Source organism: Sparus aurata, chromosome 5 (assembly GCF_900880675.1).
Source record: "Sparus aurata chromosome 5, fSpaAur1.1, whole genome shotgun sequence".
Classification (NCBI taxonomy): Eukaryota; Metazoa; Chordata; class Actinopteri; order Spariformes; family Sparidae; genus Sparus; species Sparus aurata.
In genome coordinates this window covers 24,075,519-24,088,966 of record NC_044191.1, presented here as the reverse complement: position 1 = coordinate 24,088,966, position 13,448 = coordinate 24,075,519, and the positions used below count along the sequence as shown (strand labels likewise).

General features: G+C 42.0%; 1 protein-coding gene across 1 annotated transcript in view; it reads left to right on the top strand.

Annotated features, from left to right (window-relative positions):
* Positions 1-5,476: 5,476 nt before the first annotated feature.
* Positions 5,477-13,448, top strand: part of tmem8b (transmembrane protein 8B) — a 42,635-nt gene continuing 34,663 nt past the window's right edge. Inside the window, exons 1-2 of the mRNA XM_030416669.1 lie at positions 5,477-5,682; positions 12,749-12,938. Of these exons, the coding sequence (XP_030272529.1) occupies positions 5,598-5,682; positions 12,749-12,938 (275 nt within the window). The 5' untranslated portion in view covers positions 5,477-5,597. The remainder of the gene's footprint in view (positions 5,683-12,748; positions 12,939-13,448) is intronic.

Genomic DNA, 13,448 nt, shown 5'->3' with positions numbered 1-13,448 from the left:
GTGCTGTCTTTTTATTCAGGACCATAACTGCAAGAGGTAATTAAATCCTCATAAGGGGGCGCTGTTTAGCTTTAAATATCTGATCGGCCAGCAGCTAGAGGGCTGACAGAAGCAACATTTGTCAAGCTAATTGCCTTTTTAGATGACACTAAATGGTGTTCTGGTATTGACAGAGGAGCTATTTTGAGGAAAATCCTAACAAAATAAAGTTTTTAAGGACATCCGTGCCCAGTGCAATTATCTCTAAATGCACACTTAGTGTAAAATGACTTGTCCGGAGACATCAGTGCTTTTATTGTGCCGCCTGAGCCACCCCTTCTGTTTGTTTTTGTGTTGCAGCAGGCAGGAATAGGATGTGGTCTATAGATGGCATGTTGCAGGCAGTGTGCCGTGTGCCGAAGCTGAGCCACCGAGGGGAGAGTGCTTAACTTCACCAACTGGCCCCTCTTTCTTTCCCCACCTCTCTCTCTTTTCCATTTTGTACGTTTATCTCTTTGAGCGAGCATGTTGCACACAGTTTTTATGCTCACATATTGGTATAGACCATCTGAATTAACCCTGGCAACAAGTTACAGTTTTTTCCCTCCATAGGATTTCCAGAGGCCAAGGATTAGGTGCAGCAGTGGATTTGAATGTTCGACTGTCTTCTCATGTAGCCAGCTAGTTTAAAATGCTAAACTGGAAGCCCCTTACTGCTCCTGTGTGTGTGACTGTGTAGCGGCTGCACTGAAGCTGTGGAGCGCCTCACCTTAGGGAAAGCAGAAATAACTCGGGCCATGATGTGCATGTGTGTGTGTGTGTGAACGCCACCCACACACATGCACGTCCTCCTACCACCAACTCCTACAACCAATTTTTAAAAACTGGTTTGCCGGTCATGCCTTCATCTACTTCCACCAAATGTCAACGTGGGAGGCATTACCAAACAGCATGAACCAGTTTGAAGAGTCTAGATTTCATTGAAGTGAGCAAAACTTTCTCGAGATTTTTAAGACTCAGAAAAGCTTCGCCTCATTCATGTTTTCAAGAGGAGACACAGCGGGAAAATGTCCATCAGGAGTATTTATGAGGCCTCTCTGTTGTCAAACAGCTCTTAATTGCAGTAATGATCCCTCACTGGGTGGCTTCCAGGTCTCCTCTGACAGAAGGGCGAGGTCGTCCTTTTGTCTGGCCAGAATATCTGGCAAGCTCTCCGTCTGATGTCGAGTATTTTTGGCTTTGAGGTTGCACAACACTTGACAACCTAGAGGATGACAGGCTTCCCCAGCATACACTGGATTAAAAGGGCGATCGGGACAGGTTGCCAGACACGCAGACAGATGCTCTCATTAACGGCTGTGTGCAGCCGGTGTCCTCAAACTTGGATGTTTTTTGGATCATCGGAGGAAATTAGACTGGAAGATCCTCAGAAAACCAGACACTCCACATCAAAAGTTGTCAAGTGTCAAACTTTTCATGTTAGAAATACTTGTAACATCTTTGTCGTATATCTTTATAGTGTCATACAGATGAATTATATCTAAATCTAGTCGGATACAGTGAGGCTGCTTTCTAGCTGAGCTTATCATTGTGGGCGGAAAGTATCACATTACATGTACTCCAATAGTGAACTTTGTGGTACTAACTAGAAATAATTGTACAAATATAGCACATTTTACTCCACTATACTTATTTGACAACTTTAGAATCTAATCAGTATGGTAAATTAACTTGCATTTATGTAGCAGCTTTCCACCTACCAACAATACAGAGCGCTTCACATTCACCCACTCTCATGCACATTTACACACGGATGTCAGTAGATGCCATGCAAGGTGCCAACCTGCTCATCAGGAGCAGTTCATGACATTTCTACGCTCAGCGGTTCTTTCGAGAGTAATTGAGGGTTCACTAGCTTGCAGCTGGTGGATACAGTGATCTCGCCACCGACCTTCTGATTAATGGACGACCCGCTCCACCTCCTGAATCCCGGCAGCCCCGGGAAATTCACAAGACACCTGGCAGATAAACCAGCGTCACCTGCTTTGACAATACAGTGGTGAACAAATGAATGCATCAATAATTATAATCCAATAATACACATCATTCTGAAGTATGCTATATGACATTTTGTGTACTTTTACTTTTGATAGTTTAAGTATATTTTTATTTAAACTTAAATGTCCAGTTTGTAAAGTAGTTGATTGTTGAGTCTCGCTCCCAACTCATGATGTACTTGGCTTGGTGGGTTGAGCCAGCCACCAGCCCAGAGCATCAGTAAATGTCGATTAGTGGATGACACTCAACAGTCAAGTCTGTTACAAATTGGACCTTTTATGTACAAGATCTGAGAACTTCCTCCACCTCCTCATACACAGTAAGTGGCTTTGAGTGGGTTGAGTTTTTCAGGAAATTCCGCAATCTTTACAACACAGCAAGAAGGGAAAACTTCTTGCTGTGTTGTTCCTCATTAAAGTGACAGGAAAGTAGGATCTCCCACTGGCTGTCTTCATCGTTTAAAAAGATTCTAGTTAGATCTCTCAAATTACGATGTACACCTAAACCTCAACCAAACAAAGACCCACAATCTTTAATGGCAAAGTAAAGACAAACAAAACCAGAACAACCTACAACAACACATTTATATCACACATACATACATACATACATACAAATAAGCTCAACTCAACCTCAATATGTCATATCAGAATCAGAATCAGAATCAGAAATCCTTTAATGTCCCGCAGACGGGGAAATTTGAATTGAATATGTTGAATAAAAATACATAAATGTCACGCGTATATTTATTTTCCAAGTCAGGATCTCTTTTCTCTGAATCTACTTCATTTATACACACTAGTTCACCCAGAGTGAACCTCAATCATGGTCTGAAATGGTGTCAAGAACAAACATTTAAAACTCTTGGTTTTGAAAGAGATTCTTTCGGTTTTGAGTTGATAATCGCCCCCTTTGTTCTGCTCTGACCTTCCTGTGGAGGAGGCTAAGTAGAAGACGACTTTCTCCTTTTAGATTTACTCTCATTCTGCATGGCAAACCTTTGTTATCTGGCTTTTGCAAGGCTTATTGTGACTGTTAACATAAATCAATAGAGAGATTACGTGAATTCAGACTTAACTATTCTGTAGTCAGCAGTTACAGGTAGATTGTATTACCTGACCTTGGAACTAATTTACCCAAGAAAACTGAAGTCTGCTGTGTGTCGGGTTAGTTTAAGGTCAACACCGAATTGTCACAATGTGAAACTCAGCCTTCTCGTCATTCTTAACCCCTGAGACGTTTGTTCCCCCCTCAGAGCGAACAATCCAGATGAATGATTCATTTGTGTCAAATAAATTAGAGCCAGTGTGATTCAGGAGCTCATTCACTCTCTGACAGATCTGCTGAGACAATTATGACTCATGTCGGAGTCACCCCACAGCCTAAAAATAATCATGACTGAGAATGTGGGTCAGTCTTAATGTCCACTTCCTGGAGCGAAATTGATTATTGTCTGACGGAAAATGCATTTTATTCTCCCCACTCAGTCAGAACTCACCTGCTGAAACACGGGAGAGAAAATGAGTATTTCAAAGTCCTGGAGATAACCGCTGTGTTCTAATTTTGGAAGAAGAGATATTCTTTGTTTTTCAATTTGAATGAAGGTCATTGACAACAACACAATCATTTAAATAGCCTCTTACGTCCAGTTCAGTGCTGCTATGTTAATGTCATTATTGGTCCCTGGACCAGTAAACAATGTGTTTCTTTAAAGGGTAACGCCACCAATTGTACAAATGAATATGTGTTTACAGGTCTTGTGGAGTGCCACTGCATATGTAAAGAAAGTCGTATAAAACCTTTTGAGGCTCCAGAGAAAGCTGCATGTAAACTGTTCAAAATTACGGAAGCCCTAAATGGCCATGGGTTTATCACAATGTTTCCTCTGTTTTCCCTTGAATTAAATTAAACTGTATTTATTTTCTTGAGCTCATAAGATATTTATGTCATTATCAGGAGATAACAATGTTGTTTTCCTGAGATAACGAGATCATTTTGTCATTATCAGTGCTGACAAAATGTAAAGTGAGCTCGATATCTGTTTTTTTATTCATTCAAAAAACTATTTTTGATAAATCATAAAAGCGCAAAACAAATGCAGATAAAGACTTACTGGCTACATGAGTGATCAAATCGTCCATCAGTTGTCATTGCTTTATTGTGATCTTGAATCAAGGTTATCTCGAGGAAACAAAGTTCCTTATCTGGAGATCTTGACAAACATAATCTCAGGGAAACAACAGTACCCATAATGCATCCAAACCACTCTGTGACATCAGCACTCAATTATGGACAAATGATCAAAATGGATACCGCTGAAAACCTGAGATATCACCTTTTTTTCATTTTCAAAACCTGGTGCCTACATTACCCACAATGCAGCTGAACCACTCTATGACATCAGCGGAGGCAATTCATCAGATTACATGCAGCTTCATCTGGAGCCACAAAAGGCTTTATACTACTTTTTTTCACATATGCAGTGGTGCTCCTAGTGACCGGTAAACAGACTTTAATTTGTAAAATGAAAAACCCTTTGACACTGACTTCACTTCCTTATTGCTGAGGTTTCCATTTAAGAACAGCAAAATAGCTTTTTTGTCCTTACATTTGATGTTATTAAATAGCCAACATGTCACCCAATCCTTTGGGACAAACTGGACTTGAATATCTCATGAATGTGGCCATAAATGAGGACATAAGAGACTAACAAATATAGTCTTGTTTTGTTAAAAAAGGTAATTCACAGACTAATAAATATACTGTACATTTTGTGACATTACACAAACTGTAATAAAACAATAACAGAAATCCAAATACAGGCCCACGTACTTGGTGGTGGTGCTTTGAACACAATCAAGTCTAACATCTGGTTTATAATCATGCATTTAAAAAGAATCTAGGGGATAAAAAATAAATAGCTGAACAGTGTTAAGCTGTTAGAGGAAACACAGGGAGGTTTAAATCATGAAATGGAACAATCTAAACGATTTAAACTTATTAACAGACAGAAACAGAAGCATCTGCTTTGCAAGTGAAACACACTGCAATGCAGACGAAGCTGCAAATCCATCACGATGACCTGTTTCATCAGGACACATGTGAGTTCAGAGCGCTGCTCAGGATCACACCAGGTCACATCCTCCCTCCTCTCAACTTTCTGTCCCGGGTCCTGGGTGAGGAGCCTCCGGGGGCAGCTGCAGCCCTGGTGTCGGTGTATGTGTGTGTGTGTGTGTATGTGTGTGTTGGTGCTGGTGGTGGTGGCCCGGACGCCGAAGTGACGAGCCTTGTGGTGCAATCTACGTGAGCACCGTCCCCGGGACTGACAGGGCCGGAGGTCCAATGAGAACGAGCCGACATATTGAGGTTGTCAAATCAAAGCCAAAGGGGAGGCGCTGTCCCGTCCTCGTCTGGATTACGTCATGCACAAACAGCTGGTCGTTGGCAAAAAAAAAAAAAAAAAAAAAGAAAAAATCTGAAAAAATGTAGACCAGCACAGCGACTGGAGAGAAACTGCACCCGGGCTGGAGCCCCTCCACTCAGTATTTGGCTTTTCAACGATGTGGCAGCCGGAGCGCCCAGGCTCAGGATGGAGCCCTCCGAGGCTCCTCTTGCTTGTTTACACCTCTCTCTGCGCTCTTGGAGGTGAGTGTTGTGTGCGCTGCTCCGATTCACGAGGAGCTGTTCTCTTTGTCGGGGGTGCTGAAATCCTCCCCGAGAGGAGCAGCAGCGGTAGCGGCAGGATCGGATCCCGTCCTCCCTTTGCTTTACAATTCAGTCTACTGAACATCCACAGCTGCTGCTTTTTCTTCCGTCAGAAAACCAAAAAAAAAAACCAAACCAAAAAAAACACCCGATTTCACGCACACAGACCGGGCTTCAGTGAGCTGACGCATGGTCGCCGCTGATAATGGCACGCAACACATTGACAGATTGCTCCTGTAGGTTTGGAGCCGCTGCCGGGCTGAGGTGTCTGACCGTGGCCGCAGGAGAAGCACACCAGGCTGGACGCTTCATGGGGCTGATGCTCGCCTCCCGCTCTGGTTCTTTGTGTGTTTGTTTGTCGTTGTTTTTGCTGTGTTAAAGAGGGCTAGAGACACAAGTTGGCAGGATGCAGAATATGACCAGTGGATGAAATGTTGGGAGTTTACATCTTGTTGTTTGTTTTAATTGGAAAATGAGCAGATTTAATTGGGTTATGTTGAAGTTAAAGATGTCACATCCCTGTAATGTCACATCCCTTTGTCGTCAGATGTGGCCAAAAAGTCCCAAAATGTTCCACCTTGTGTGTGTTTATCGTATTTTCTCAACAAGCAAATGTGTTGGAACACACGAAAGGTGTTTTTTTTTTCCCTCCATCCACCTGGACTGTCTTTGCTGCTTCAAGGCAGAGGCGTGAAACAAAAACCACCTCAGAGCTGAATTGTGGGACAACAATGAATCCATACCTGCAGCACACGCTGTACTGTCTGTGGTCACAGAAAACCTCTCAGCTCTGTCTGAGGACGTTGTAGTCGCCTGATGAGACTTGTTGCTGTTTGTGCTCCATCAGTTTAGGTAAATCATTGAACTTTTGTTGAAGTCAGTCAGATCAATTTCCCCCCTCTGCCCTTTTGTTACTTGGCTTACTAGGGGTTATTTTTCTCTAGTACAGTGAGCAGGATCAGAATGATATTGGAGGACTGACTCTTATTGCAGGATTCAGAAAAAAAACAAAACAACTGCTGTTTATCTGAATGGTTACTGTCTGTCTTTCTCTCTGAATAGACGGGACGCTCGGTTTGATCTTGTCAGGGTTTCACATGTGACAGCTCTGATGTTGCCGTCTTTTGAGGTTGAAAGAAAGAAGGGGTCGTGTAATTTTCATGACTTTGTGTTTTTGCTCCTGTCGGCGGGTGAGGGGCAACATGAAGCAGAATACAGTGCGTCTGACCAGGTGTGGGAATCGATCGGTTTTTGTTTGTTTGTTTCCCTGCCAATCGTTTGTTGTTACAGATGGTTTCCTCTTTTCCATCTGGTGTTTTTAAAGATGTTTTGTAATTCAGCAAGATCTTGTTAGTAGAAGGGGAGTCTGGGAAAGCAGCTTTTACCTATGCCAAAAAAAAATAAAAAATAATATCAAGTTTAAAGACCATCCAGCTCAGCATTCAAGGATAAATCTCTTGTTGAAATAACAAAAAGCAGGATTATGTCTGTATTAAGCCTCTAACAGAGTAAAAAACAGTGGTTGGGAGGCGCTCACTGGAAAGATTACCGAATTCAGAGCCATGTTGTAAGAAAAGCCAGTAAGCACTCTGGCTGCCTTTATCTCCAAATGAAACGTCTTCATTTAGCTGGCAAACAAACGCGCTTATTTAGATATTCTGGCATGTTTACACCTCCACACCGAGCGGAGTCGCAGTGTGTGTCTCTGCTGGATTGTCGCTGAGACTGGTGCTGCTGATTTCTTTCTTTTTTTTTTTTTTTTTCGCATAGAGGGGGGGTTTGAAAATAAATATGCAAGTTTATTATTCAAATCTTCCAAAAATAGCTCGGTATGTGGGTTTCATTCATGCATTTAATTTGTCGTGACAACCTCAGATGCAGATTTGTTTCAAATTAAAGCCTGTCTCTGTTTATTTGGTGTAACTGTATCGTGTTTCTTATATATGACAAAACAATTAAAACCTGGCAAACACAGGCTAGTGACACCCTATTTCAGAATATCGATCACGCATTATATGATATCAGTAAATTTGCTGCACACCACCAGTGCAGAGGAAGGTGTGTAGGAGAATAATTTATTACTAAGAATAACAAAAACAGACCATCGATTCTGACTCTTTTGGTGCAAAGCCACTTCCACACGCCCAGCAGGGTGCAAGTCTTTCAGTTTGGTGAAGTTCAATCAAAGAGCGATTTTTAAATCTGAAAAATATACCTTGAATTTGATTTTCCTACTTCAAGTAATTATCTCAGAGCCCCCTTTGATCCACACTGTGGGAACCACTGACATAAACTTAAGTGTCCTCTGAGACACATCAGACATTCAGAAACAACAGTAACCAAAGATCATCTGCAGCAGCCATCTTCGCTGTCATCACGGTCCAGGCAGACATATAAAGTGCATGTCTACACTTAACATAAGTGCTTCACAGGGTGTGTGGTTCAAGCTCATTGTTTATGTAATAAATTGTGACTTTCTTGTTATTGACATTACAAAGCCTGAAGAATGCAGAACCTGACTGATACTGGACTCTTTGGGCCCCATGCCAATACCAATATTTGGAGGTTTAAATGCTGACATATTGGCCGATATTCATATACATGCAGAACAGGTCGTTAAACACACAATTTCTTGCAGTGATCCGTCAAATTGTGTTATTGGTGAAAATCGGTGATTGTCACACATGCATCCGACCAACAGAAGCAACTGTTTATAGTTTGTCAAAGAGTTTTTAATTATCTATAATGTGAAAGAAACCACGACTGTTCCCTTTAACAGACAGGCAGACGAGGCTCACTGCAGTGTTTGAGCCACGCTCCATCCATCGAGCTATAGCACTTCAGTCTGTGACATGTGACTAGTCACAGGTATCCATGTAATGAAAAGGTAATGAGGACCCTTGACGTGAGGAAGACTCACATATAATGCAGATAGCAAAGCTGAGGAAGGGCTGGGATGAGAGTGGATATAAGGCTGGGGGCTTTGTTATGGGATTAGGCTTCAACTCTCAAGCAGCGAGGTTTTTGCTCCATTCTTCTCAGTTCCTGCCTCCTTATTCTGCGCCTTTAGCATTCGAGGTTGCTTCCGTAGGTGAGAGGCTGCGCGGGCTTTGAGGACTGGCAATAGTGTGGGGGAGCAGAGCAGAGCCATTTCTTGCTCATTTTATTTCCGAACAAACATTAGAACACACTGCACATTCAAGAAGAAAAAAAAACAAAACCTTTCCCTTTATGCGTCCGCTGCTCGCCCGCCTTGTCATCGTAGAGGGTCACTTTGTTGTCTTTTACTCTGTCATCATCAAGGCAACGAAAGCAGACGCAAACGGCAAAAACATGCAGCTGCAGATGACAGCGTTAGTACAGCGGGGCTCGCTTGTTGTCTCGCTGCAATTCTTGACAATGAAATGAATTCATGCCGTTTTAGCGGCACAGGCTTTTCATAGCATCCCCAAAACAGTATTGTGGAATTGTGCTATTTTTGTACAAATATCAGATGAGACAAATTATCCCCCCCCCTCCTCAAAGAAAGAGAACAGTGAAAGACTTCACCACAGGTATTCCGAGTGCAGATGGCTGGTATGCAAAAAACTCAAGAAAAAAAAAATAAATAAAAGTGTGACAAATATTCCACTCCAGTGAAACATCCAGGAGCTGACACATTTTCCCCTTGAAATATTACCTTCTTTCTTATCTACTCATGCTTATGTTCAAGATAAGACTTATCTTATGGACACTATATGTTCTGGTAGAGCAATTAAATGACTCACACGCAATTTCCTTCAGTTTTTGCACACCCGCTGGGTGTGCTTGATGCCAGCTTTGCTCATGTGCGTTATATAGGAGATTACACCTGTCACTTGTTCTGCAGCTTTTATATGCGGTGCCATCGGTGGATGTAATCCAAGGATTTTCCATTATGCAGGGACACGAGTGAGACTACATACCTACATCTCCCTCAGCTGTTTTAAAAGCAGTCTGTGGTCACATATTTAGATGATCTAGCTCTCTACAAGCAGCTTGTCGGGTTCAAGGAGAAGCTTATTATTGTGGACTCAGAGTGGAGTCAGGGAGATGATGCTTACGCCTCTGTTGTGTTTTCGAGAATAAATGGAGAATGTTAAGTCTTCATAAGCAGAAGTCTTCATCAGCTCTGTGTTAGCCAGGGCTGGGGATTGCAGTGTCAGTCTGTTGGTTTGTGGAGCACCCGTTCAGGCCTGTCCTGCTGGAGGGTGCTGGGAAATTTTGTCCAGAAAGATGCTCAGAGGGTGAAGTGCAAGTAACAAATATTAGAATGCCAACATGCAAGCTATGATAGTAAACATTACGTTATCATTAGCAATATTTTAGCATGCTAACACACTAAACTAATCTGCTAACCATTATACCATTGACAGCACGTTGCAAACAATTTGCCCTGCTAACCCGTAGCATGTTAGCATTGTCACTGTAAAAAATGTAGCACACTAACATGCATCACTATACTTGTAGGGGAGAGTGAGGTAAGATGAGCCAGTGGGTAAGTTGACCCACCCCTTGTATCTAGGTAATCGTGCACATGTTTTGTCATGTGACCATAAATTCAGGAATCACCCATCATTTCCATCTTGCTGTGATGCAGAGAAGCACATGGGAGAAGTGATAAGTATTTTTTTACACAAAAAACTGTTTTTTGCTTGTCAAAGTAAATTTTTTGCATATGAGGTATAATGACTGTTATGTCAAAGCAAAATCATCCAGGTCTAAAATTATATATTATACATGTTGGTGATTTGCTAACATATAAAATCATGTGAATCACTTCACTAAAGATTAGCCTGAATTTCTAAGCTAGCCCGTTTTTTCCAAAATGGTGGCTATGGGGTAAATTGAGCCAAAGGCTATGGGGTAAATTGAGCCAATGGTTCAACTTGGATAACCACGAAGCCCACATTTCACTGAAGGCTTTGGACATAGCAAAAACAAATGGTATTGTTATGCTCACAATTCCACCCCACACATCCCATCGCTTGCAGCCTCTGGATAAGAGTGTGTATGGTCCATTTAAGACCTATTACAACAGAGCTCTTGATGGTTGGATGAGATCCAACCCAAGCAAAACAGCCAACATATACCAAATCCCTGGCTGTGTGAATGATGCTTTCATGTCAGCAATGACACCACGAAATATCTCCTCTGGATTCAGATCCACTGGGATTTTCCCTTACAACAGAGATGTCTTCTCCGATGCAGAGTTTGAGCCATCCATGGTGTCAGACAGCCCCAACCTGGAGCAGCAGCCTGCAGGTGATGCACCCATGGTTTCAACCTCCCTTTCTTCTGAGCTACCTTCACCAGGCCCTGCACATGCATGTGTTTCACCAAGTGACACAGATTTACACCGCAACCATGTGTCTCCTACTGAGATTGTACCCTTACCCAAAAGTCAGCAGCCCAGGAAACAAACAAACCGAAAGCGTGTGAAGACAAGAATCCTGACTGATACACCGGAAAAGCTGGCAATCGAACGTGCCCATGAAGAGAGGAAAAATAAACAGAAAGGCAAAACTGAAAGAAGGCTGAAGAGGACACAAACTCAGACAAAAATTGCAATGGAAAGCAGCTCTGAGGAGAGTGATGTTGCCATCCCATTTGATGACACTTCTGAGCATGAGAGCTCCAGCGATGAAAGAAGTGAACCAGATGTCTCAGATCTGGTAGTTGGTGACTTTGTCATCGTAAAATTTGCATCCAAATGCAGGAGCCACCATTACATTGGCTTGGTTGACAGCCTTACGGGCAACGAAGTGAGTGCCAGATTTCTCAGAAGAATCCGAGGGATCACTGGCAGTAAAAAGCCCACCTTTGCATTCAAAGAAAAGGATGAGGCATCTTTCCCACGGAGTGATGTGCTGAAGAAGCTACCTCAACCTCAAAAGGCTGGAGGAACTGCAAGGAGGGAGCAACAGTTCATATTCCCCTGCAACCTTGACAGTTGGAATATTGAATAGTTGTTTTGATTAAATGGTTTGAAACCAACTGGTGGTTTGTTTTGAAACCAACTGGTGGTTTGTTCTCATAAGTTCAAAACTGTTAAAAATGTTTGGTAGCACAATATGCTATGGTTTACATTTTTAAATTCAGATGGTCAGTTTACCCCCAGATGTCTCAACTTACCCCCTGACCTGGTTCAACTTACCCCTAACCTGGGGCAAGTTGAGCCAGAGGAGCACTTTTTTTTGAGAAGTCATTATTTTGGGAAGCTTTGTCAGAGATGCATTCTGTTCATTTCATTTGAAAGGAGACATCCTGAAATAAAGGTATATGTTTTCATTCTATTTCTGTGACATTTTTCCTTGCCTCCAGGACAACATAAGTAAAAAGTGGCTCATCTTACCCCACTCTCCCCTACCCTTAATGCCAAACAACAGCATGTTAGCATTATCATTTATATGTTTTAGCATGCTAACACGCTAAACTAAGATGGCGAACACAAGCACTACACCTGCTAAACATTATACTATTTACAGCATGTCACAGCATTACACCTGCTAAGCCATAGCATGTTAGCATTGTACCCTTTTTTTTTGCACGCTAACATGGTGAACACTGTGAACGCTTCACTGCTGAATGTTACACAGTTAACAGCATGACACTGTGAGCATGTTAATATTACCAGTGCTGTGCTTAAGTAGCCTACAGCCAGACAGATGTTAGCATGGTGATGCAGGACATATTTGGTTCTAATTTATACATATTTGTATGTTTATATGTATGTATATATATATTACCTATTTATTTATTTAAGTATGTATGTATTCATAAGAAATGATCAAATAAGGACGCCTATGCTGAATTACTAGCTAAAGATTAATGGGGAGGGGGTGGAATTTGATCAATTAATCAATCAATCAATCAATCAATCAATCAATCAATTAATCAATTAATCAATCATCGAGTTTTGCTAATCAATTTTAATTTGGCAAATTCTCACAAATCTTTTCCCTCTTTCTCACCTTCTTTCCCACAGACTGCCTTTTTGTGACTGAATACTTCACCCGCACGCCTCGTAAGCTGAATGCTTTCAACTCCTTTGCAAGTGTGGAACTGTTCCACTTCAATGTGCCTGATGACACCATGATGGCCGTATGGAACCTCATCACCTTCAAGGAGCAAGGCGGCACGTTTGGAGACAGCTGCCCGAACCGCAACGTGACTGTGTAAGACGTCGAGCTTGTCACAACGTCCTTCTCTTTTTCTGAAGTTGCCCTGTCTTTTGCTTAAGCTGAAGCCTTCTACTTCTTTGGGTTAAAAAAAGATAATACAAAGCATCCTATACACTTTACCTCTGGGAAAGAGGTGTTACAGTAGCGACTTGTTAAACCTGAGCAGCGTCAGCTAGTACTGGCAGCCTTGACATATGGAGGAGCTGCTGTTAAAGCATTAGCCGCATTTAGCTTTTAATTTTGCTTGTCTATTTCTATCACGTAGGGGGGCAGTATTTGTCAAAAGAGCGGTATCTCAGTTGACTCTCAGTGTCCCTGTGATGTTATGATTGACGTAGACATGGTTATCACATCCAGATATGTGACACTGGATATGATTATTAATGTCTTGGATTTGAATTTTTCATATTTCAAACAGAAGACGCCATCTGTGCTCATGCTGTCAGCTGTTCCTATGGATGGATTATATATTTGGCAGGTGCCTCAGCTGTGTGTGAAAATATT